Source organism: Cornus florida, unplaced genomic scaffold (assembly GCF_030987335.1).
Source record: "Cornus florida cultivar Cherokee Brave unplaced genomic scaffold, ASM3098733v1 CherokeeBrave_3.0.0_Hap2_Chr09, whole genome shotgun sequence".
In the NCBI taxonomy this organism is placed as follows: domain Eukaryota; kingdom Viridiplantae; phylum Streptophyta; class Magnoliopsida; order Cornales; family Cornaceae; genus Cornus; species Cornus florida.
Window position 1 is genome coordinate 51233955 of NW_026775579.1, and position 24796 is coordinate 51258750.

The 24796-nt window shown below is 33.9% G+C and overlaps 2 protein-coding genes across 2 annotated transcripts; both read left to right on the plus strand.

The window, feature by feature from the left end:
* The first annotated feature begins 319 nt into the window (after window positions 1-319).
* Window positions 320-20817, plus strand: LOC132273906 (uncharacterized). The gene is made up of 13 exons (XM_059775011.1): window positions 320-565; window positions 3260-3344; window positions 3466-3536; window positions 6156-6270; window positions 6411-6490; window positions 9274-9358; window positions 9448-9528; window positions 13420-13514; window positions 13693-13743; window positions 16546-16626; window positions 19342-19414; window positions 19503-19580; window positions 20417-20817. Exons 1-13 carry the CDS (start codon window positions 450-452, stop codon window positions 20453-20455), a joined length of 1050 nt encoding a protein of 349 aa, XP_059630994.1. The 5' UTR covers window positions 320-449; the 3' UTR covers window positions 20456-20817.
* Window positions 20818-22324: 1507 nt separating this feature from the next.
* On the plus strand, window positions 22325-23740 carry LOC132272604 (pentatricopeptide repeat-containing protein At1g09900-like). The gene has a single exon (XM_059773719.1). It carries the CDS (start codon window positions 22325-22327, stop codon window positions 23738-23740), a length of 1416 nt encoding a protein of 471 aa, XP_059629702.1.
* Window positions 23741-24796: the final 1056 nt, after the last annotated feature.

A 24796-nucleotide genomic window follows, 5' to 3' on the forward strand; every position in this document is an offset into this window, starting at 1 on the left:
AATTTTAAATTTAAATTCTTATAGTACTTTTATTTTTAAAAAGTCCAAAAAGTATATATTTAATATTTAGACCTATTTGTCCTATTTAATAAAATTAAGTACACTTAGGATAAACCATAATTTTTATTGTAACTTTTCTGTTGTACAAATCATAAAATTGTATTTTTCAAATAAATTTCTTAATTTTTTTTATACTAACAAAATAAATCCAAAAAAATTATTTTTCTTTCCTTCTTTCTTTCACAAATGGAACCACCTTTAATTTCAATATAAACAAACAGACCCTAGGCGTTGAATTAAAAGAAAATTGCTTGCAAAATGTTTTACACTGCTTTTTTCTGACAAAAATGACTTTTCACCAATCCAAAGATCAAAAGTCACTGTTGTGTGAAAAACATAGAGCGAGATCGTCATTCGGGTTCTGAAAATTCCTACTGAGAATCGATCAAATGGATCCTTCAAACCTCTCCTCTCTTCCCGAAGAAAGCTCAGAAGAAAATCAACAACAAACAAAGAAGGACGTCTCTGCATTTTCTTCCATTCCCGCTCGTCCTCCAACTAATAAGTGAGTTCTCTCTCTGTTCCGCTCAATGATGTCCTTTTCTGTTTGTTCAGAGCAAGTAAAAATATCTATATTTTGATATCTGAATTCTGAAATTTCCCAAGTTTTACACGCTCATATCAAATGGGTATATACTGATTCTAGCGCTTCACTAGTCTTTTTCTTATTTATTTTTAAAAAAATTTATATATTATGTTCCAATTCATGATCGTGAACTTGGGTTTTCATTTTCCTTGATTAATTAATAGTTTGAACTGGGTTTTCTTTTTCTTTAGTAAAGGAGATCAATATTATTCAAAATTATTTCATTTGGCTGTCATGGTAACTCATATTCATATATTCATATAAATGTATATATTTTTAATTGAACAGGAACATGAACATGCAACAAATTTGACAAACCAAAAATGTTAAAGTTAAGGTCAAATGGAAGAGGGAATGGATTGGCTTAATCAGAGGGAGATAGGATAGAGTTTAGGTGATGAAACAGCTAGAACTCCAAGTAATCTTTTTTCTACTATATTTGTGACGTCCCACGGGGGAGAGGTTTCATGACACTATAGAGTATAGACACCCCTTACCTGTGTAGACACTTTTTGAACAAAACCATGAACACCAAGAGGAGAGTGTGCAAAGCGAACAATGTCTACATGAGTTGGGTGGGTCGTGACAGATAGTATCAGAGCCAATCTTTAGCTAGAAATGGGGGAGCATGCACAAGCCCATGCGGGTCAGGCCAATGAGGACACTGGATCCCAGAGGGGGTGATTGTGACGTCCCACATCGCTTGGGGGAAGAGGTTTGTCACTTATATGTGTGGACACCCCTTAATTGTGTAGACGCGTTTTGAACAAAATCTTGAGCACCGAAAGGAGAGTGTGCAAAGTGAACAATATCTACATGGGTTGAACGGGTCGTGACAATATTAGTTTTAGGTTGATAGGATTAAATTGTTTATGTAGGGAAGGATTGAGTTTATTGAAGGAGGACTTCTAAGTTGAAAATTATTTGCTAAGGGCTGGTTTAGTTAAAAAGGAAAATATAGAGAACTAAAGAAAAGAAGAAGAAACATCTAGGAATATTCTCTTTCCTCCAGGTTAAAATATAGGAATTTTACCTAATTTAGCTTGGCTATAATGCACATTACACAATCTTCAATGCTTTAAAAACTCGATTATGCTGAATAGATTACATAGATATTTATGTACTCCATGGCATGGAATACCATCACATAATTATATGAAATATACCACAAATCACACAATCTTATAGGTTGGACATCTCTTGCCTTTTTGAGGTTTGATACTTTAGAGATGAAACTCTTGACACTTTGACCGGTAAGGATATTCCAGACCTAATGGACAGCACGTACAACAAACTAATAACTTAACCCAGAATAGGAGACCATGATCCACTACCTTTGCCTATGTCCAGCAGAAATTATTGAAATCTCTGATTCTTAAAATATACAGGACACAATATAACGCAGGGCTTGATTGATGCAAATAGAGAAAGGAAATGGTCCACTTATAGCAGTAATTAAGGCGGGCATTACTCTAGTAATCATTGCAGCTTATATCCTAAAGGAAATCAAGGAAAAGACTGAGGAACAATTGTAGACTGATTACTGTAAATTATATTGGAGAAAACATGTTACAACAAAGTAAGGGTACTTTTCGTTCTATAATGCAATCACTAATGACCTCTGATCCTTAAACGGACTTCTTAGATTTCACACAATATAATGACACTCTTTAGTGTTCGCACTTTGACTCTATATTTAGTAACAAGGCACTTCCCAATATTATATGCATCACTTAAAGCTCTTATGGTTACAATCTACAATTATGCTACCACTTTCCTAAGCATACTTAGTAATTCCAAAGCTTAGTAAAACAAGGAGGACTCTTTGACTTTTCTTCAAGGCACTTTCCAAGGCGGCCATTGACTGCCTCAATACTGACTAAATTAACTTTAATGACTTGCATCACATTGGCTCTGGTACCATCTATAAGTACCCGCCTGGAAGTGCGGACTTTAGCCGTGCAGATGGACCAATGTCTTGAGCTGCACACTCGAGGAAACGTATGGTGCGTGGTGGACACCTGTTAATGGGATCCTAGGTCGCTTGGGAGGGCAGAAATTGTTGAGAATATATGGGGGGTTTGCACACCATATGTTAGCAACACGCAACTTTTAGTCATCACTTGTTCATATATTGTACCTAATCATACTTTTTGTGTAAATTTTGTGTTGTTGTCATGTCTGGCTCTCACTTTTGCTGATACATTTAACTTTTAGTCATCACTTGTAAAAATATTCATACCTAAGCATACTATCTATGTCAATTTTGTGTTGTTGTCCTGTTTGACTCTCGCAAGTATGCTGATAATGCGAAATTTGTGTGGCTACCTTTTGAAATTATAGTTTTGTTGAGAACTCAAACCTGGTAATCATGAGATCATAAAACTTACACATTACTTCAACCTGTTTTTATGGTGATTACATTGCTTAACAACTTTGGCATTGACAGTTTATTTGGGATTGGCCAGGATACTAATTTTATATATTGTTATTTCCTTTTTATTTTTATTCTTTTGATGAATATCTTCTTCTTCTTCTTCTTCTTTTTATTTTTATTTTTTATTTTTTATTATTTTATTATTTATTATTTTATTTTAACACTTGTTCTTGTAGGACTTCTTCACAAAAGTGCTCACCTTTAGATTGGTCAGGGTATTTTGATAAAGAGGATGATGTTTGCATCCCAGATTCAAATGATGTTAGTGATATCTGTCTTTGACACTTCCATTACATGTGAAAGTTTTTCTTATTTTTGTCTTGTTCTTGTGTTTTTTTTTTTGGGTAAAATTATTTTTGTTTAATGTGCCTTTCTATTTTAGGTCTTTCACGTATATATGGCAGGAACACAGGGGCCAGTTATTTTTTGTCTGCATGGAGGTGGTTATTCTGGGTATGTTTGATTTTCATTTTGCTGAAATATTTTCTATTCAACATTGTACATTTGTACCGTGTTCAGTTTTATGCTTGAATGATGTGAAACCTGAAATCCAAATTGATGTAATACATCGTAAAATTTAGTGATGCATATCAACAAACAAATACATAAGGAGAATTAAATGTTACTTTTGTGTGTGTATTTTGGTTGGGGGGTGGGGGGTATGCATTATTTTCTCAATCTTATCCAACAAATGAATGGCATTAGAGACCAGAGCAAGAATTAGCAAGGAGAAGTAACTTTGAATTATTCATGTTCATAACTTTTAACTTGAACTGATTTTTTTCTTTATCATTTTCTTTTATTAATTTGATAGACAGCAGAAACCCAAACCTGGACCTTGTTTCCTTTCTACCTTTGATGGTCATTTTGGTTCCTCGTAACCACCACCACCACCATCATCCTTGCCTTATTCTCATATGAATGGGGTCAGCCACATGAATTCTGTGTCTCCATTCTATTTTGTTACACTCTATTTCACCTAATGTGCTTAACCTTTTAAAGTCGTTTCTACTAACCACATCCCATGTTATTTTTGGTCTCCCTCTCCGTCTCTTACCATCTACGAGAATTAATCTTTCTCATCTTATTGGTGCATCCACAGGTTTCCGTTATATGTGTCTAAACCATCCAAGTCTACTCTCTCTTATTTTCTCACTAATGGCAATGGGTGCCATTCGTAATTTTTGTCTTTCAGTTTCATCAGTGACGTTATCTCATAACCAAATCTACTTATTTGGTTGTACATATGAATCTGACATTCTTTTAAGTGAAGAATTTTCTTCCATAAGTTAAATCTCTTATAGAAAATGGTGCTGTCAAGTGCATGGCAAGTATACAAGAGGGAAAGCCAACTCAAATAGAAAAGGGCGTATCACCATGGACTTGTGAAAGAATCAATGGACACAATCACAGCTTCATTAAGCCATAGAAAGCGGTTAATCAATCATAAACTTCATTTTCTGATACCAAAGTTCCACCTGTTTGTAAGATCTTCTACTCTTCTCCATCCATATATGCCACATCACGGATAATGTGGCCACTTCCCAGATCATCTGAACACTCTTCAGGGTGCAACCCCCAAACCAACTCCCCAACTAGTCTTACACAAACCTGCTATGGCCCATATCACTTCGAATAGAGCGACAGTTAAAAAGAGAGGCTCCTTTTAACTGCTATGCAGTATCACCAAAAAAGCAGGAGATGACTAACAATTTCCCCTGCAGTATTGCATATGCAAAAACAAAATCATTCTGTAAGATCATCACCGCTCATTTAAGGTGAAAGCGTACTATAAACAGTTTCTTGCTCTTGTGGAAGGTTGGAGGATTCTTTTATTTGGAAAGGAGTTTGGGAGAATACAGCTCCTATTAAAGTGGCATGATTTGGATAATCAACGGCTCAAAGCAAGATCTTAAATGTCATAACTTGATTTTGAGGGACCAATCTATGCCAAACTGGTATTGCATTTGTAAAGAAGATGGGGAATCAGTGACTGCATTCATATTCATTGTAGAGTAGGGAGGTAGATGTGGCGTTGTGTTCTTTTGATGTTTGGGATCTTTTGGGTGTCTCCTACTTCAGTATGTGCTCTTTTCAAACACGTAAATGGGGAAGAATTCCCAAGAGGGAGAGGAAGAATTGGGAGGTGGTGGTACCTCATTGTATGATGTAGTCAATTTGGAGGAAAGGAATCTGAGGCATTTTGAGGGGTTAGAGGAAACTATTCGCAAACTGAAGAGTATGATTTTGTTTTTGTTGCATCGTTGGACTACAGGGACGGTGAGTCCGAATTTAGAGCAGTTTTAGGATTTTGTGGAGTCGGGATTTTTTCGCCCCTAAGGAGTCTGGATTCTTTTGTTTTCTCATAGAGTTATAGCTTTCTTCACATATGCTTGTACATGGTAACAACACTTTAAAACCTTTTTGGTGAATCTTATTCCTTGTCAATTCTGGATCTCGGAGCTTTTTTTGTTTTTATTATTATAAGAGATATCAACCTTAGAACCCAAGTAATAATGCTTTTTAATTGTGGGTATATGTTTAATGGCTCACTAGACTTTTCCTGTATGGCACGACAATATGTTGTCTAAGGTTGTGTTCTTGTTCTTCTGATATCATCAATTTTGTGTGTGTGATAGTTTCTTTATTCGAATCTTGATGTATTCAAGAAGTGGTAGCAAATATCAGCATGTTTGTCAGCATTGTCATAAAAACCTTTACAGTTAATGCTGTTATATGAATTCTTTAATTCAACTTTCTGGTTTGTTAGTTCATTTTTGTCAAGAAATGATTTATGTGTTATATACAATGTCTTTCAAATGTGGAGCTAGACTGCCGTTCAAAGATCTTGTTCTTTATTCATTCCTATTTCAGTTTATTACTGATAATCATTGAAAGTAATACAGCCGGGAATTTAGTATTACTAGCCTGTTGGGTATTTTTCCTTTTATATAATTGCTTGCAAATTTGAGATTATAAAAGACAAAAAATCATTGCTTATTTTGTTTATGTTGTTATTCCAAACTCTCTATGAAATTATTACAGATTAATATAAAATGATTATTTGGGCAGCCTTTCATTTGCATTGTCAGCAAGCAAAATTAAGGAAAAAATGCGGGTAGTAGCCATGGACCTGAGAGGACATGGAAAGTCAACCGCAGAAAATGATCTAGACCTGTCTATTGAGGTATGCTTTTTCAAAACTGCTATAGATCTTATTAATAAGAGTGTGTGGTTCACTACTCTTGCAGTTGTGATTTTTTAAATGTTTTATCCAAGATATGCCATCCCTGTGCTTGAATTGAAGCGGAAACTTATTGATTGCAGACTCTGTGTGGTGATGTGCTGGCTGTTTTGAAGACAATGTATGGAGATTCTCCTCCTGCAATTGTGCTTGTTGGCCACAGGTTGTGCCCCTTTTGATGTGTTAGTATCCCTCCGAGTTTCTATATTGTGCAATAATCATATTAAGTAATTCTTTTATGGAAAAAGAACATTGTGCTACACAGTTTCTGAGGCACATCTATGATGCACCAAAATAGTCAATGCCACAACTATGTGGGGTTTATGTTCTTCTTTTAAAGAAATAATTTCTTATTCCTATGACTTATCAAAAAAAAATCTTAATACTTATTTGCTTGCATCAATAACAATTACGAAGAGAAGTTCTCTGAGCCTGGTTAAAGTAAAATGGCAGAAGTAATTTAATGATATTGCCTGGGAAAGATGTAGTTACATACCTATTTATTGCTCCTTCTAAATATCGGGGCTATAAATCATAATGGCCGTTCCAGAGCCATAGTGGTTTATAACGGCAATTCCACTATGTAGCTCCCATAAGCTTTTTTCTACCCATTTACATTTTCGTTTTCTTTTTTACAGTTTCAGGTTCCAAACCCTTTGTAAACATATTTTAGTTCAAAATTTACTTTTCAAACTTTGAAGTAAAAAAGAGTTAAGCTTAGAGCTTGAATCAAATGTTTAAGACATCTTTTCAGTTGATTAGTTTTGAACTATTGTTTATTTACTTTTCGTATTATTTAGGTAAGGAGTTTGCTTGATCTTGGATCCTGAGAGATTGTTTGATTGATCTTGTTTCTATTTGACATTTATAAGGAATTATTCTCAATTTTTAAATTAAAAGATGAATTGTTTATATTATTATTATTATTAGTATTATTATTATTATTATAATTTGTGTGTGTGTGTCTTACTGATCTATAAGTTGAAATTTTGTAAGTTTAATGCTATTATTTTTATTAGTGATGTTATGTCAAGCATCTTTTATTTTATTTTATTTTATTTGGTCACATTTTAATATCTATTTTTTTTCATAGTTGGTACTTGGTACTCACATACACGTCTCTACTGAGACTTGAACCCCTGACCTTCCTTTGGGAAGTAAGAGGCTGATACCACTAGGCCACTGGTCACATTTTAATATTATTTATGATGTTTGAATTTTGAATGTTGTTTTCCTGTTAATTTATTTTTATGGCATATAGAATTAATTATTTGCTGTCCATAAAGTCATATAAGTTCAGTAATTCAATTATCAATTCGTTGTTAACCTTAGAAAGTTGGAATTTTGAATATTTTATAAATTATTGTATACTTTTTTAATATGTTGCTAATTTATTCTTAAGATTTTTAACTAAGACACAAATATAGTTTTAATGTCTACATATTATATTATAAATATTAAATGAAGAGTTTTTTTTCGGGTTAAATAATATTTAATACCAAATTACTGGCTAAATTATAAGTGCTAATTATAAATGACTTGACAACTAGGTTATTAGATATATGTTACAAATTTGTAAACAATGTTAATAATTCAGTAAATAAATAAATATAGGATATACTGGATCTAATTACTTAATAGTTACTTATTAAAAAAAAAATTTACTTAATAGTTAATATGTAATTACATATTATTTAGTTTTTCCATCTTTCAAATTCTGTTTATAATTTAATTTATAAAAATTATTTAAAATGTAATTTTCTTGCAGAATTGATTATTTCGCATCATCACGACAGGAAAGAGAATACCAATTTAAGTCTGCATATTTTGTTGGCGGTAAAGGTTGGATCACAAAATTGAACTTGAAGAAACACTTGACGCAAAGGCAAGGCAGCAGTGTATCACTGTTTGGACGTGTTCTTACAGAAGTTGTGATATAAATGATGAAACTTGTTAAGGAAAATAAAGGGAGGAGGTGAGAAAAATAGAAAATGAGAGAAGGATAGAGGTTCACTTGAGGGTGACCGGTGATGATAATCATGGAGATTTTGTTGACTTAGGAAATCAGTTTGATCCAGATGACCTTAGGGAAATTTTTGAAGGCAAAGAGAGAATTGGGGCAGAGATAACATTAAAAAAAAAGAGTTGGTCATTTAATATGAGGTCAAAGCACTTTTGGTTCTTGTAGAACTTTTAGTTAAGAGGTAACGGTAGTAATCTGGGTAAGGTAGTTAGAAAGGTGGTTGAAATATTGCCTTTTGGTTTCGTTGGCCACAGTTTTTGGGATAGTGCTGAGTGTTGGCCGTCTATGGATTAATGCATATACTTGTGAAGTTAGGTTCATGGCAGTATTCAGTACCCTAAAGTGTAAGAGTTCCAAGCATTCAAGAAAAAGGTAATCAACAATTAAGTTTTTGAGGTAGGAGTTGGGATGCAGTATCAGATTTTACTCTTTTATCACATAGCTTTTCACGTGGAAAATTCAGAATGGATGTAGCCAATGCTTCATGTTTTTGCAGTATAAAAGTACACTCTTTAGACGTATAATATTTTCAAATTTTATTTTTGTACTACTTGTTTGGTTCCCCAAATGAAAATTCTTGGGTCTGCTTCAGAGTATTTTCTTATCTCAATGCCCACACATTCGTTAAGTTCTTACAAGAGATAAAAATAGATGCTGCCCAATAATTTGTACAATAATTGCACAAAATTTTAGGCTTTGGTATGTCACTAAATCATTCGTTCTTAGTATTTATACGCAATTATATTTTCAGTGAGGAGACTGCTAATGCAGCTGTGGCTTGCCATTTTCCCATTTTCCTGCTTTTATCTCTAATGGACTAAATGATTGTGTAATTTAGTAGGGATTCTATTTTATCAGGATTCTCAACTGTTGCTATCTTAACTACCATTGTGCATAATTTCATTGCTGAAATTGTCATACAGCATGGGTGGCTCAGTTGCAATACATGTTGCTGCAAAAAAGGCATTACCTACTTTGGCTGGGCTTGTTGTTGTAGATGTCGTTGAGGTGGGAATTTCAGACAAAAAACATGTCAACATTGCTTATCAATGGTTAAATAAAGCTTTATTGACACTTGACAGCTCACTGAATTTCAGGGAACTGCCATGGCTTCTTTGATACATATGCAGAAAATCCTATCAAACAGAATTCAGAATTTTTCAACTATAGAGAAAGCGGTAGGTGATGCCTTTAGATTCCAATCCCTTCTGTCTACAGTTAATCTCATTTGTTTACTGTCTGGCTATTGTTAATTTGTCTTCTTTCTTTTGCATATCATTGTCTTTAAATGTTTATCACATCTGAGGTTACTTAATATTGAATATATAACTATATATATATATATATATATATATATGGAGAGAGAGAGAGAGAGAGAGAGAAATCGTTGGATCCCAGTTCCCTCCTCTACACACACACATGTTTGTGTGTTTGTTTATCATTTGTGAGGTTGAGTAGAATTATAGATCGGTGCATTCCCTTGCCTAGCAATAGAATCAATAAAAACAAGATTATCTGAGTTGTTTTGATTTCAGTTACAGAAGTGTTCTGACATTGGGTTGTGAGATTTTTATTTTTTATTTCTTACATAGGCAATCAATTAAAAGGTTTAGAAAAAAAAGAACAAAAGAAAAGAAAAGAAAAAATGATGACCGCATATGTTCTTTTAGATTTGAAGTAAGCTGAAAAAAAGCGTATGATTTGGTTTCCTTGGTTTCAGCATCAACCCATTTTTATGCTTATGTATGAATTGTCAAAGGTCTCATGCGACATGCTATATGCTTTCAGCATATGTTTAACTGATATTAGTTCTGTAAAACTGTTATATTAAGGTCTTTGAGATAGAGATTTTGGTTTAAGCAATGTATGACAATATATTGCATACAAGTTGTTCCTATTGCTGATTGTATTTCTAGATTTTATTCTTGGTTTAATTATCTATAAGCTAGGAGTTAAAGATCGAAGTGACTGTCGTGCTCAGAGTTGAAGTGATCCATGAAGTTCTGTAGATATTTGGAATATCGGGTCATTGATGTTTACTTTAAAACTGAAAGAAGAATAAACATAAGATAGCATAGAGCCATCCACATTGATAGTACAGAACGTTGGGTCATGAAGAAGCAGCATGGTCATTTAAGTGAAAGGAGCTAGAAAAAGGTTATTGAAATATATGAGTGGCTTGACCTGAAAAAAAGCAGTAAATTGAAATTGAATGCATATGCGAGATGTTAGGACTTTTTGGGGACTGGATGAGAGAGTGGAGCACAGGATTGAGGCTTAGAGACTTGAGACTCCATCATGCACCTCATGTGCATCATTGATTTTTTTAGTTCATGCTAATGGTGCAGCTAGTAGGAGAGAACAAAAAACACGTGAACGTGATAGTAACTTGTAACATAGTAAATTCGCATATGGTATGCATATAAATTGTAGCCGTTCATAGCTTCACACATTAATATGAGTATGTACAAATTGTTAAAATTTCATCCTTATTCCGTTCAACACAAAACGATACAGTAAAATTTGTGTCTTATTGTTTGCAATCATATAAAACTCTTCTATTTGGCTGTCATTCAAAAAAAAAACGTCTAATATGTTCAAATTGTCCCCCAGTTCCTGATTCAATTGCTTCCAATTGTATTCTGATTAAAAAAAAAAAAAAAAAAAAAAAGGGTGATACCTAAATAATAAACACTGCTATTGTCTTCCTCTTTCAATTTCCTTATTCTCTCACCGCAATTGTAAATATTCTCTCGTCAGAGTGATATCCTATTGCAAAAGCTGCAAGCCGGCAACTAATAATGTGTGAAGCTATGAACGGCTACAACGGGATCCAATCAACCATAATGATTTGAATAGATTGTCTCTAAACTGCCATCTATGGTTGGATTGAAGTTATTCTCTCTCTCCAATTGCATGTATATATGCAATATAAATTATAATTTTTGTGAGCATCAAACAGCATAATTTATATAGCAGCGTGATGGATTTGAGTGATTGCTGGTGATGGATCATTGGAGATCTCGTGCAGATAAGGGAACTTTATATTATATAGAGTTCTCTTAATAATGTTCACTAATCATCAGGCTTATGACTTGTTAATCTAAGATGCCTGATTAAAAAAATTCGACAAAACTTCTCTTTGTGAAGGATATTTTAAAGGTTAATTAATATTTAACCCTTTTTTTAAAATGAAAATTGAATTATACTTGTACCGTTTTACGTATGCAAACATATATTTTCTCCTTACCTTATCTTAGTAGCTATTGGTTGTAGGTATTATGTTATGTTTGATACAGTACAATAGAGTAGGATGGAATTCCCATTCTAGCTCTTCATTTCCTTTCTCTTGTTTAGTAAACCAAAACAACGCTGGAATGCCTATTTCCTTGGCATGCAATTCTCACAAATGTTGGATGTTCATTTGTCTTCGTCAGTCCAGAAATGAGCATTCAGTTCCATGAGAGAGCCAAACAAAATCAACTTAAGAGATTGATGCATAAACATAAAGCTTCTTACATGATAATATTATATAATCTACGTTACATGGGTTCTTCAAGAATGCGTGAAGTACCCATGTCGGGCACACAACAGTTGGACTTGGTACGAGATATGTGTCCTACCTGTATTATGTTCCTTTTGCTTCAAAATAGAACTCTTTTATTATGTTTCTTTTGCTTCAAAATGGGTGAAAACACTTTTTAACTCTACAAAATAAAAATATTAAATAATATGGAGATTTGGTTGCATCCTTAGAAGTCTTTGGGTTTAAGAATTTGATAAATCTGTAGGCACATATTAGCACTCAACACACACGAGTGCATGTTAATAATAATAGACTATATTATCATGTCATATGTAGTATAATATCTTTAATACAATTTAATTAATTAATACTATTTTATTTTATAATACTATATAATCAAATATATTAACAGTAATTATATTGTATTAATATTCTATCATATTTTAATACAACAATATATTTTGTTATTACAATTATGTAGTATAGATTTACATGATATTCTACATTATAATGTTATTTTCTAAAGCATTGTAATAATGTTATATCATATCATATTATAATGTTATACGTAGTATCATATCATATCATTATATCATATAAAATGAAGTGCAGAAAACCCCATTAAATTATAGTGTTTTTTTCTAGAAAACCCCCTTGAACTAAATGAAATATTATATGAATCTTGTTTTGCCATTCCACTTTATCTATGACCATTACCTCAGCTAAATTAAATTCTATTTCTCTCAACCCATGTTACGTCAGATCTTCCTAACCAGTGCAATTATTGGTTGTCGTTATGCATGGCTAGACCATCTAAATTGGTTTTATCTTATTTTATGTCAACTAGTTGCTACTTCAACCATCTTGCGTATGTACTCATTTCTAATTTTATTCTTCTTTTGATTTGTCATACATCCATCTCAACATTCACATTTTTGTCACTCTCATATGAAAACTTGTCTAAAAGCTGTTTTGTAGAATATTATCTTCCAATTTTTCTATAGTTACGCACCAATCTCACAACGTCCTCGAAGCACTCCTCCATTGAACAAATCATGCTTTAATACTATTGTTAACATCATTTCCAATTTCTGTCATTGTGCATAATCAAACCTAGGTAAAGAAAATATTTGTATTTTTTTTGTCATCTTTTGACCTTCAATCTTCACTGCATCCTACTTATCTTAAACCCTTCTGTTTCCAACAACTAGTTTTGGAAATTTCAGTAACTTTTCACTTTTCAAAACCAAGTAATTTCCAACGCCCTTTCCTTTAAAGTCTAAACTTTCTCTTCCATCTTCTTTACCCTAATCTCTCAACCTAACAACTTAGTCTCCCATAATATTGATCATAGACAGTATTATTCTAACATCCTTGAAGTTGGTCTACACTGGTTCATGCTATCTTTTCTAAGATGACATGGTTATCTCTAACAAAAGATGTATAATTTAACAGCTTTTACGTTGACATGATATTTTCTTATGTCAGCTTGTGTCTACCATTGACGTTTGGCTGTCATATTGATTCTAAATGTCTCTAATAGATCGAATGGAGTATCAAAAGTGGTTCTTTAAGAAACACAGAATCTGCCCGCATATCCATTCCCAGCACATTAAAGTACGACGATTCAAAAAAGTGGTGAGTATACATGTTTTGGTTATTAATATCAATAAATATTGGAGGTTTTTTTATTGTTTTCCATTTGTTTTATCAACTTTCAGTGATAATTTATTTCAAGTGTTTAGTTAAAAATATAGATTTGAATTAGATCCTAGTCTGACACCTAAGATTGTATAACTTGATTTTGGTTTTGTAGTTATATTCACCGTGCACGGCTGGAAGAAACAGAACAATATTGGAGAGGCTGGTATGAGTTATTTCTTCAATTAATTGATTTGCATATTTAAGAATGATGGCGCACTTCAAGCTTATTAAATTGCTCGTGGTCATTTGAAACATTTGTTCTTAGTATTTATTAACCGGTTTCATTTTGTGTACTGAGATATATTTTGCATTTGAATTTTTTTTGTTAGTGGTATCCTTGCTAGTAATAATGTGCTGCAGGCTTCACTTATACAAGTTACAGGCCTTGCTAGATGGAATGACTAATCACCTGCTTGTGCCTTTTCATTGCTGTCTTTTTACTTCTTTTTCCGGGATATTTTCTTTTGCCTTCTCTTTTTGCACCTACTTCATACTTGCTCGATTTTCTGGACAACAATAAGAAATAGAGTGAGAAGAATTAGAAGAAAAATATGGTTGATTTTCTGCATTACAGCCCCTGTATGGTGTGGCCGAAAATAGAATAGTTTCACAACTTAAAAATGTTTACTGCTTCTCTAATAGAACATGATCAACCAATTCTGTGGGAAACTGACCCATTGAGCTCTATATCGAAGAATTTTGTTAGGTATATGAGCCATGTGTTGGCAATTTTCTACACAAAACTTTGGTTGTAATATGTTGCGAGTTATGAAGACAATGCAGACGCACATTTCCAAAGAACACGATGCGATATTTACAAGCGCAATCACATACCTAAGGCACATGGAAATGAACTTAGAAAGACCTCAAGTGACCTAATTTTGATCTTGGTGAGGCTAAAGAATTCGTAGTTAAATTTGTTTCTTGAAAAATTGGTTCTTTAAGCGTGATTTTCGAACGTTTAAAACTAAGTTGTATTGAAAATCAGTAGGCCTCAATAATTGAGTTCTCCTCAGAGTTATTATTGATGGGTGGATCAATCAAAATTTTACAATAATCCTTGATCAATGTCTCAATTGATCGAGAGGTTCCTAGTAAGCGTTGATCGATGCATCGATCAATTGAACCTTGCCGAAGTTTATTTTTAATGACTCTCGAAGAGTACTACAAGGTTTCAATTTACGAAAAGGCATGTTCTTCTATATTGGCTATATATATAAGTCTATAGTCAGTCTAATTTATCCATGCCTCTAAGCATCTAAGACACAGAAAAACCTTTTAAAAGAAAATTTCTTTGTACCACCCAATCTAAGGAATCCTCTAGATTCATACATATGTGATAAGAGTACAATAAGGAGAAGATCATTAGACTACTGTCGTCTTTATTCTTTTGGGTTAATGGGCGAAATTGTATATCCTTGGATAGTCTTTTGGATTTTGTTGATAGTTTAAAGATGTAATGTCGCTGGTAGCGGCTTTTTGTTCTCTTGGGAGCGCTCCCCTTTTGAGTGCCTTTAATGAATTTTACTTATCAAAAAAAAAAAAAAAAAAATCAATTCATTGATCAAAATATAGAGTAGAAGGATCGAACAGGAGAAGTAGTTTGCCGGAGTGATGGAGCCGATCAAAGGTCTGAAGACTCTGAGTGTGAGTTTGACTACAGTAACTAGGGGTCCTAGGGTGTGGGAACTGTAGACCTAGTTATATCTTTTTTATCTTATGGATTGTTCATGGTTGGATTGGTTCTGTGGTTTTGCCCTCGATAGTCGATAGGGTTTTCCACGTAATAATTTTGTGTCCCAGCTCTCAATTTATTTTCATGATTGTGTGATTAGCTGTAAGGCTGAAACAAACTAAAAGGTGTCTCTGCTCTCTATTTATTTTCATGATTGTCTGATTATTAGCTGTAAGGCTGAAGCAAACTAAAAGGTCAATCACAATCAGTAAATATTTTGCCTCCTAACTAAAATTTGAATTAATATCCATAAGACCTATTCATCCCTCTTCTAGTTCTAGTTTGCTGCTCGCACTCTGACCTAATCAGAGTTGCAACGGTCCAGCAATCTATCAAATCCAAGCAGTCCTATTTGATCATCTATTTAGGTCTTTCAGATGAGCTCCATAATTTCAATGATGGAAATAACTTGGGTATGAAAACTGTCCAGCTACTGTCTATCAAACAAAGCAGTTTTTCAAAGATGAGCTCCATAAATTCAATGATGGAAATAACTTGGGTATGAAAATTTTTAGCTTCTGCATATCAAACAAAGTAATTGTTGACAAACCAACAGCCATTCCCATCAGTAAAGTTTTTCAGAGAGAACAGCCCTAGTAACTAGGCACAATGTTTTAATAGTGAAATGACCATCCAGTTCCTTGGGGATGGGCAAACCCACCTTTATCCTGTCTTAAATCTACTATTTGACGATTGATACTTGTAGCAGTCCAGTACCTAGTGAAATTTATGTTATCCGTTATGAATTTTAATTAATGCAAAAAGATCTTAGAACAGTCGCATTTCCTCCTTTTTCCACTTGTGGTCAGAGGCATCTTGGTTCAGCTTTGACTCTTTGCAAGATATGTCTTCTACTTGCTTGATATTTACATGCTCAGGTCTTTCAAGATTCTTGAACTTATACAGTTTGGAAAGCAAGGTCGATACTTTGATTTCATATCCAAATCAAAATGATAAGGAAAAATAAAGCCATATTTGTTTTCCCATTATAGCTAATAACTTCTGCTTTTAATTTATGAAGAAAAAAAATAACTTCTGCTATTATGATTTATTTTCAACATGCATTTTCATTTATTATTATCTGATGCTTGTGGAAATAGAACTTCATGAAGAAATTGTTGATTTTGTTGTCAGTTCGTCCACTGATAGGAGGTTCTTTATATTCTGTGCATCTTCTGTTGTGAACGTTCATATCCACTTCAAATTAGTTAATGCTTACTTATATTCCAGGTATGAAGGCCTTTCAGAAACATTTCTGTCATGTTCTGTTCCAAAGCTCCTGCTGTTAGCTGGAACAGACAGACTGGACAGGTGTTATCTCCTTACCTTGCCTACAAATCTCAGAAATTTCAATACAGTTTTTCATATATACCTTTCCTAACAATATGATCCCTCCTCAAAGTTTCAATTTTTTTTTTTTTTATTAACATTATAAACTTGTTACATGGTCATCACAAGTCAAGCATGCAATTTCACTTTTTCATATATACTGGGCAAAAGTATAATTGTAATGACAAAGTAGGAGAGTAGTAGCATATATAATATATAAATCTTTATGATCTACATATAGCATTGTCTTCAAAATTATGTAACTCTTAGTATAGAAATTAAAAAATACTTAAAATTCTATGTTATCTTATTTTAACAGATTTATTTAAACAAAACTTTATATTTTTGTATCAGTTTCGTATCATGCGCGTGTCTGACTTACATTGCTACTTAGCTCGACTCTTGAATAAAAAAATTCTAAGCCTCACCTTTTGCAGCCAAAAAGGCCACAAACCACATACATATTTTCTGTTCTTACAAGTCACCCAACAATCAACTCCCACCAATTCCAATTACATGCATTGTGTGTGTCATGTGTATTCTCTTGTAAAACCAGAAATGAAAAAGTAAAAGACTGAAAGACTTGCTATATAATATGCCATTTTAATACATTGGAGGGTCTTTCAGTGGATTTTTTATTTCTTAAAGAAACACAACAACTGTGTAAGCAAATATAATAGCATGATTAGTGACTAGTGTTTCCTCATTTGTTAATACTATTTCTTGGTTGACATGGAACTGGGACTTATGAAACAAAAGAAAGACACATAATAGTGAATTTTGCGTCTCTTTCTAACCAGAAAACTTATTATACGCAAACACATCAGCATTTTGTTGGAGCTTGATATACACACTTGGGCCTTTTTTCTAAAAGCTTAAGCTTTTGTGTTAATCGGTATTCCAACATGATTGTTAGAATATTTGAGATATATTCGAGTTAGAATATTCTAGAAAGGGGAATTCCTTTAATTTGCCACTCACCAAATAATATATAAGTAGCAGTGAGTAAATTTTAGGGTTAATTTCTAGAAGGTATATTGTCTTCACCACTGCCACAACAGAGGTCTCATCGGCTGCGGCGACTCCCTCCTCGCTTTCTCCTCTTTCTGTTACTAATTCTCATCCTGTGTCTGGCGCCGACAAATCCAATCGCAACCCATGTTACCCACAAATCGCTTCGCAAATCAAGCCCTAAATCATCCACCTTGCTGTCGCTACCTCAGCGTCGCCCTAGGCTATGTCGCCGCTTCCATCGCCTAAAGTTGCTGTTGTGAACCACGCCACCGCTTCCAGCCCGCCTCAACTTAGCCATTGTTGATTCGGCGTGGTTGTTTCACCTGAATACAGAGTGGTTGATGGGGGTGGGGATGGTGGTGGTGGCTGCTACGGGGGCTATCTATATCCATATCTATATATGTAACATAAGAAACCATAAAGATATATAATATAATTTGTAAATTTACAAAATATTTAGGGATATTTTAGTCTTTTTATCTAATTCTTTAGGTTAAAGAGTTATTTTTACAAAGTCAAAGGGTATTTAAGTCATTTTACATTGTGTCAGAACGGTGCAGGTAACGATTGGGGTGTGAGTGAGAAACGGAGCAAAAGTTTGTAATATGAGTGATAGTTATTTTCGAAAGATATTTGAGAGAGATATTTGGCCAAACCTAAGGGGGTGTCAGTGAAATTAACCCTAAATTTTATATTTCAACTTGGTATCAGAGCTTTGATTTTGGGAGGTCATAGGTTCAAGTCACCATATTTGCATTTGTTCCCTAATTTGGTGTACAAGTTTACACTTTCATCATGTGCAAGACGGTGTTATACACGAGGGAGGGTGTTGGAGCTTAATACACATTGTCTGACCCATTCTCTAAAAGCTTGAGCTTTTGAGGCAACCGGTTGACACTACCTTTTCTGTTTCCCTTTTTATTTTTTTGTGCTGAACTTGTAACTATTTATAACAGAAATCAAATTATAGCCAAATGTATACGAACCAAATTTTTTCTGTACCCATGTTTAACTAACCTTGCTTTTTACAATCCACTGCCAACATCCCGCTTAGGCAAGGCCAACAATAGGTAATTTCCTTTAATTATTATTGGTGCATACACTGTATCACTAAAGTGTAGATGCATGTACGTTGCTATGCTAGTATGTGTTTATTAATTTAGTAAATCAGGTATATGTGTCTGCGTTTGTATGTCTGAAGAGTTAAAACCAATGTAATAAGTTCAACAGCAGACGACATAATGCATTTGTTTACTGCTTGTATCTGTCCAAATTAGTGTTACGCCAACAGTTTTTGGAGATAGATGGAAGTTTTGTTGTGTGAATAAGTTGAACAACAGAAGGCAGTATACACTTGTTATTTTGCTCATATCTGCCAATAAAAGCAGTGCCAAACAGCTGTTGGGCCTGGGGTTGGAAGGTTGTCTTGTCCTGTCGAGAAAAAAAAAAAAAATATATATATATATATATATATGTTATTAAAAAAATTAATCAAATTCATGAATTGTTGTAGATTTTGTGATACATAACTTTTATAGTCCTACGTGCAGGAAGCTGGAAACATGATATACGTGGTATTTGGCTAATTTCACGTTTTTCTGAAGTAAACATCATCCAGCAAGGCTGGTTGTGGAAACTTGAGAACTTGATCACATACTGAGAACTTTATCTGCATTGTTGCAGAACTCTCACAATTGGTCAAATGCAAGGCAAGTTTCAAATGGTGGTTGTCAGACACACTGGCCACGCTATTCAGGTCCATCTTTTACTTTACTGTCCTTTAGTTTACTTTTAGTTGACAATACTCTCTCTCTTATATCCATTAAAATCTTTGAATTTTGTAGGAAGATGTACCTGATGAATTTGCCACCCTTATACTCAATTTTGTTTCTCGCAATCGAATTGGCCCCCATGGCGTTGAGGTTGGTGTCGATAACTTAATATTTTGTTTCTATGAAGGTTTTAGTTCTTGAGAACTAAGCCCTGAAGCTACACAATGGGTGGCTCCCCCAATTTTTTTTAATATTTGTATGTATGGCCCCTCAAAAATAGTGATTTTGTAAATAAACCTAACTTGTGATCTGGCCCCCCATAATTTTCCATAATACTTTTTGGGCCCAAATAGTTAGGGTTTTCCTTGCTTGAAGTCCACCATCCTTCTCGTATCCACCATGAAAGCGTAACTTATAGTAACATATGCTCAAGAATTATAATAAAACCATCATAACTTCAAAAAAATTAGAAATTCAAGCACTGCATAAAAGTGGAGAATATGATTCTTGATTTTCCATGATTTGCCGGATAAACTTCATGCTAAGTAAACATTTGATAGTTCAGCATAGGGGATATGGAATGAAACATCAAATATAGGAATTCTCTTCAAGTGGTCTTGGGGACTGTCCAAGATTTTACTTCATGATACACAAGGATGTGTTTGTGTGTACAGGAGTCATAAATAGAATTTGGTTTTTCACATTCCAAGTTCATGCTTTATTTTCTCGTATTCTACAAGTGCAATTTCAGACGTACGCTTTTAACTTTTCTCAGAATCATTGTTTGGTAAATCTGATTCCATCACATTATTTTCTTCTGAAAATTCTTGATTGTTTTATGGAATTAAGATGATTGAATTAGTACTCATTCTCCTGAATTTTATTTTCGATGTGTATGCATTTCCTTTTATATGAAGACATTGGCTCCACCAATCCCTGTTTGTCCAGTATCAGCTGTAAACATACTTTATTATATTGTGTTGCAGATACCGGGAATCCGCCGGCCTTCTCAGTTGCAGCCGTAAATCAGATACTTATAAAAGCTTAAAGATGCTGAGCCCCCCCTGACGATTTATGATTGCGAGAGTTTATATAACCAGAGATGTGCTTCCCTATATCTTCTGGCTCTTCTGAATTTGTGCGTCATTATTGTTGGGGAAGACTATATTTTGCAAACGATGAGATACGCCGTGAGCTGAATAATACATATTTTGCGGCTTTGTCCTCTAGATTTTTAATATGCTCTGTAAAGCATGGCCCTGATTGATTGCTAAAAGCCATTTTGTAATCAAATAATTATAATGACTCAAACCGGAATTATCGAAGTTTATGTATTCATCGTCCGCTGATCATAGCACCATTGATGGTATAATTTGTTCTGTACTAATCTTTGTTAGTGGCATTGATGAGTCCATCTCTTCCTGGCTGAAGATAGCTTTCATTGGATAGAAGCAGAAGTAAATGGTGAGAGATTCTAAGAGCAAAAATTTTATTCATGAAACAGTTTCTCACTCATCTAGTATCTACTTGGATGCCCTACTGCATGATATATATATACACTGTCAGTTCACTACTCTTAAGCCTTTTACTTTGAGTAGTTTTTCCTCAGGAAAACAACTCAAAAAAATAAATTATCAAAAGGGCTTCTAGCCCAATGGTATAATTTCTCTATCTTCAAAACAGGAGGGAAGGGGTCGAACTTGAATGTGCAAAGAAGTGTGTGTGAGTACTTACCTGATAAAAAAAACTTCGCGACGGAGGTCATCCCGTTAAGTGTTTAGGTCAGTTACAAGGAATATCTTTTGTTGTGATGATTAATTTTTTTTTTAATTATTATTATTATTTTTTTTTTGAGTATTTTCTCATGGGCTGACGGGAATTTTAATTTTTGTTAGAATGGACACTACAATATCATTTGACCTATTATTTTAGCACATTTTATACCATTCAACGTAGAAAGTGAATCTTTCATGAATATTGGTCGTATCTATTCTCATCAGATTCAAATAACAAGTCAAAACAAATAATTAAATATCATTTTTTTACATGAATTGATGAAGATCGATAGTGAATTTTGATTACTGTGGTTGATGCCTTTACAAGTATTATTGCGTGCAATGTTTCAATAATGAATCTTGATTGAAACTTCAACTATTAATTAATTTTTTCACTGTATGCAATATTGCTAGGACCCTTTTTCTTTCTTTTTGTTTTTTTTTTTTTTTTTTGAAGTTTTGAAATATTACTCGAGAAATACAGCTAAATGACAAATTTTTTCTTTTCAAAATTGATAATAAGATATGTAAAGAAATAAATAAAAGAACAGTCGAAATTTTACTTTTAAAAAACACGAAGAGTTCGGAGAGAGAAATTTTTCCCTATTTTATAACTAAACAAATAGGTCACAAAACTGAACAAAGCCATATGACCCAAAAGAGAGAGTGAGGGCTTCTGGGAAAATGCCAACGACAGCAACGACGAGAACATGAAATGAGATGGAAATCTCAAGCATTCATCGCATGAAACTCATCAGGTACTTCTCAAATCCTAACCACTTCTTCTATCAATTTTCTTCTCTATCTCAGCGACTCCCTATTTCTCTCTCATCCTCTCTAGAAACCCTAAAACCCTCTTTCTCTGTCACTCCTCCAAACACTACCTTCCACTCACTTCAACCTCAATCAAACACCAATTCAAAATCTCTATATTCTCTGATTTCCTCAACTGGATCACCTTCAATTTCTTCTCAAACATCTCCAATTTCTCAGAATGTAAATTCTTTAACCATCTGTAGGTGTAATTATAGATACCCAATATGTTGTAATGGTTTGTTGAGACCTCAGAGTCTCTTTCGGTTGTTCTCTGTATCTTCTTCCGATGTCTCTTTGACTTCCATGTCAAATGGGACCACGTTTGCTGATAAAAATAGTGAATTTGAGAATTTGGATGGTGATGGGTCTGATGATTCTCAGTTGACGAAGAGGAGTGTTGATGGGTTTGGATCAAATGTGAGTCCCAAACAAATTAGGGAAAATATTGAGCTCATTAGGAACGATGAGGATGAGACTATGGTTTCTGATGAAACTAATGGATTCGAGAATTTGGACAGTGTTGGGTCTGATGATTCTCAGATGAAGAAGAGAAAGGTTGATGGGGTTGAATCAAACGCCATTCCCAAACAATTTTCTAAAATTGTTGAGCTCATTAGGAGTAATGAGAATGACCTAGAGTCGAAGTTGAATGTAATTGGTGCAAGTCTTTCTGTTAGATCTGTTAGTGAGGTATTTCGGGTTCTGAATCTTGCTAGAGTATCTGGATTGCGTTACTTTGAGTGGGTTCTAGGTAGAAATCGGCAGCTGTATTATAATGCTGATGTTTGTAGTTTGATTATTGATAATTGCGGGCGGTTAGATGATTATGAGACAATGATTTGTTTGTTGAAGAATTTTAGTACACATCGAATTTGCCTCACTGAAAAGGCATTTGGGTTTTTGCTGGTTTTGGGTTCGAATAAGGATTTGGTCAAAGGATCTATAGAGAGAGTGATAAATGTGTTAAATGAAGCTGGGGGTTCATGTCGTGGGTCTGGTATTTGGGCATTGATTAAGATGTTTGTTTCGCAGGACTCATTTGAAATGGCCGAGTTTGTGATGGGAAAAACAGAGAGGAAGGTGTCCTATTACAATATTTTCATTCGTGAGAAGTGTCGGAAATGCCACTTTGAAGAAGCACTTGGTATGCTAGAAGAAATGAGACAATTCGGTTGTGAGCCAAATGTTACAACCTACAACTACCTCCTTAGCAGTTTGTGTAAGAATGAGAGGTTAGCTGAAGCTTGTAGTGTGCTCGAAGAAATTCAAGAAAAGGGTTGTCATCCCGATGCGTTAACCTTTGAAATATTTATTTATTACTCATATAGGCTTGGCAAGATCGATAGTGCAGTTCAGTTTCTTGATCGGATGGTGTCTGTTGGTCTTGAACCTCGGCCACAAACCCATGCTGCCTTTATCAAAGGTTATTTCAATTTGGGGAAATATGAGGAGGCACACCAGTATGTAATTGATACGGGTGTCAAGTATGAGCACTCGAGCAATATGAATTACAGTTTGCTTGCAAGTCTTCATGAGAGAGAAGGAAAGCTCAGTGTTGCCATAGACATTCTAATCGAAATGATGGACAAGGGTCTCAAACCACAATTTTCACTTTATAGGAGAATTTTGAAGAGGCTGCAAAACTCTAGCCAAGCGAGAAGTGTAGCGAGAGATTTGGTAGGAAGGTTCTCTAGATTGAGATCAGAATCATCAGAGTAAAGCATGTTGACTTGATACATCGATTCTAAGTGCTTGCGCCACTCATAGAGAGAAGGTTTCAAGCCGAACTTTCCAGTTGTGTGGTAAATGATAATTTTAGCCAAAGTTGGGGAAGCTGCTTCTCTAGGTTGAGATTAGATTCTTTTATGTCATGCCTTCTTTTTCCTTTTTCATCTATTCAATTTCTTGCTACAAAAAAACTAGAATATAGAAGCTTTTTCTACAAAAGCATTGAGGTTGTTAATCGACAGATTTTGAATTAACAAGAGATGAAGCTTGAGGGCATTTATCATGAGAATGTTCATAAATGAATCTTTTCCCACCATTTACACCATTACATTTTTGTATCAACTTATATCTTTTATTTTTGATTTTTTGATAGGAAAAGTAAGATTATCATAACCAGTTTATTACTTGCGCTTTCAAAATGTTATGGTATTTTTTTTTCTACATTATTCTCTTATTTTATTTTTTCTGAAAATTAGTAATTGAATTTTGGCATCTGGTGTTTCTTGTCTTGGTGTATTTTGGGGCTACTACCAGAATATATGTATAACTTTTTGGTTGTTAGGGTTTTAGGATAAGAAATAATGAAGAAATTGCTGTTGGAGAATGGCTTCTCTTTGCCTTCTTTGGTGCATCCTGATTCTAAATTTTAGAGATGTTTCAAGAAAAAATGTTATTTCTGTGTGGTTCAGGGTGAGTAAGTTATATACTGTGTATATATATATATATATATATTGCCATTTTATCCGTATAATCATAAATAAATTAATAATTTGGAATTTAAAGTTAAATTTTTATTATTTTAATTTGTTAAATTTTATATATATTTTTAATTAACTCATATTATATTTTAAATTGAATTGAATTCAATTTTTTTTTTAAAAATAATTACAAAATCACCCAACCATACAAGTATCCAAAACGTATCTTGCTGTGTCCGATTAAAAAAATATTCACTAGGAGTCAATGTTCCATACTGTCACGACACCGGAAGAGAAATATTTTCCCATTGCCGACCCTTGATATTTTCCCATTGCCAATGCCAACCAA

What these genes read in the sequence shown, in the direction of transcription:
- LOC132273906 (XM_059775011.1), top strand. Translation starts at nt 450, where the DNA reads ATGGATCCTTCAAACCTCTCCTCTCTTCCCGAAGAAAGCTCAGAAGAA. An exon ending in ATCTAGACCTGTCTATTGAG is followed by an intron (nt 6,271 to 6,410) that starts GTATGCTTTTTC and finishes TATTGATTGCAG; the next exon opens with ACTCTGTGTGGTGATGTGCT. An exon ending in TTGTTGTAGATGTCGTTGAG is followed by an intron (nt 9,359 to 9,447) that starts GTGGGAATTTCA and finishes ACTGAATTTCAG; the next exon opens with GGAACTGCCATGGCTTCTTT.
- LOC132272604 (XM_059773719.1), top strand. Translation starts at nt 22,325, where the DNA reads ATGTCAAATGGGACCACGTTTGCTGATAAAAATAGTGAATTTGAGAAT.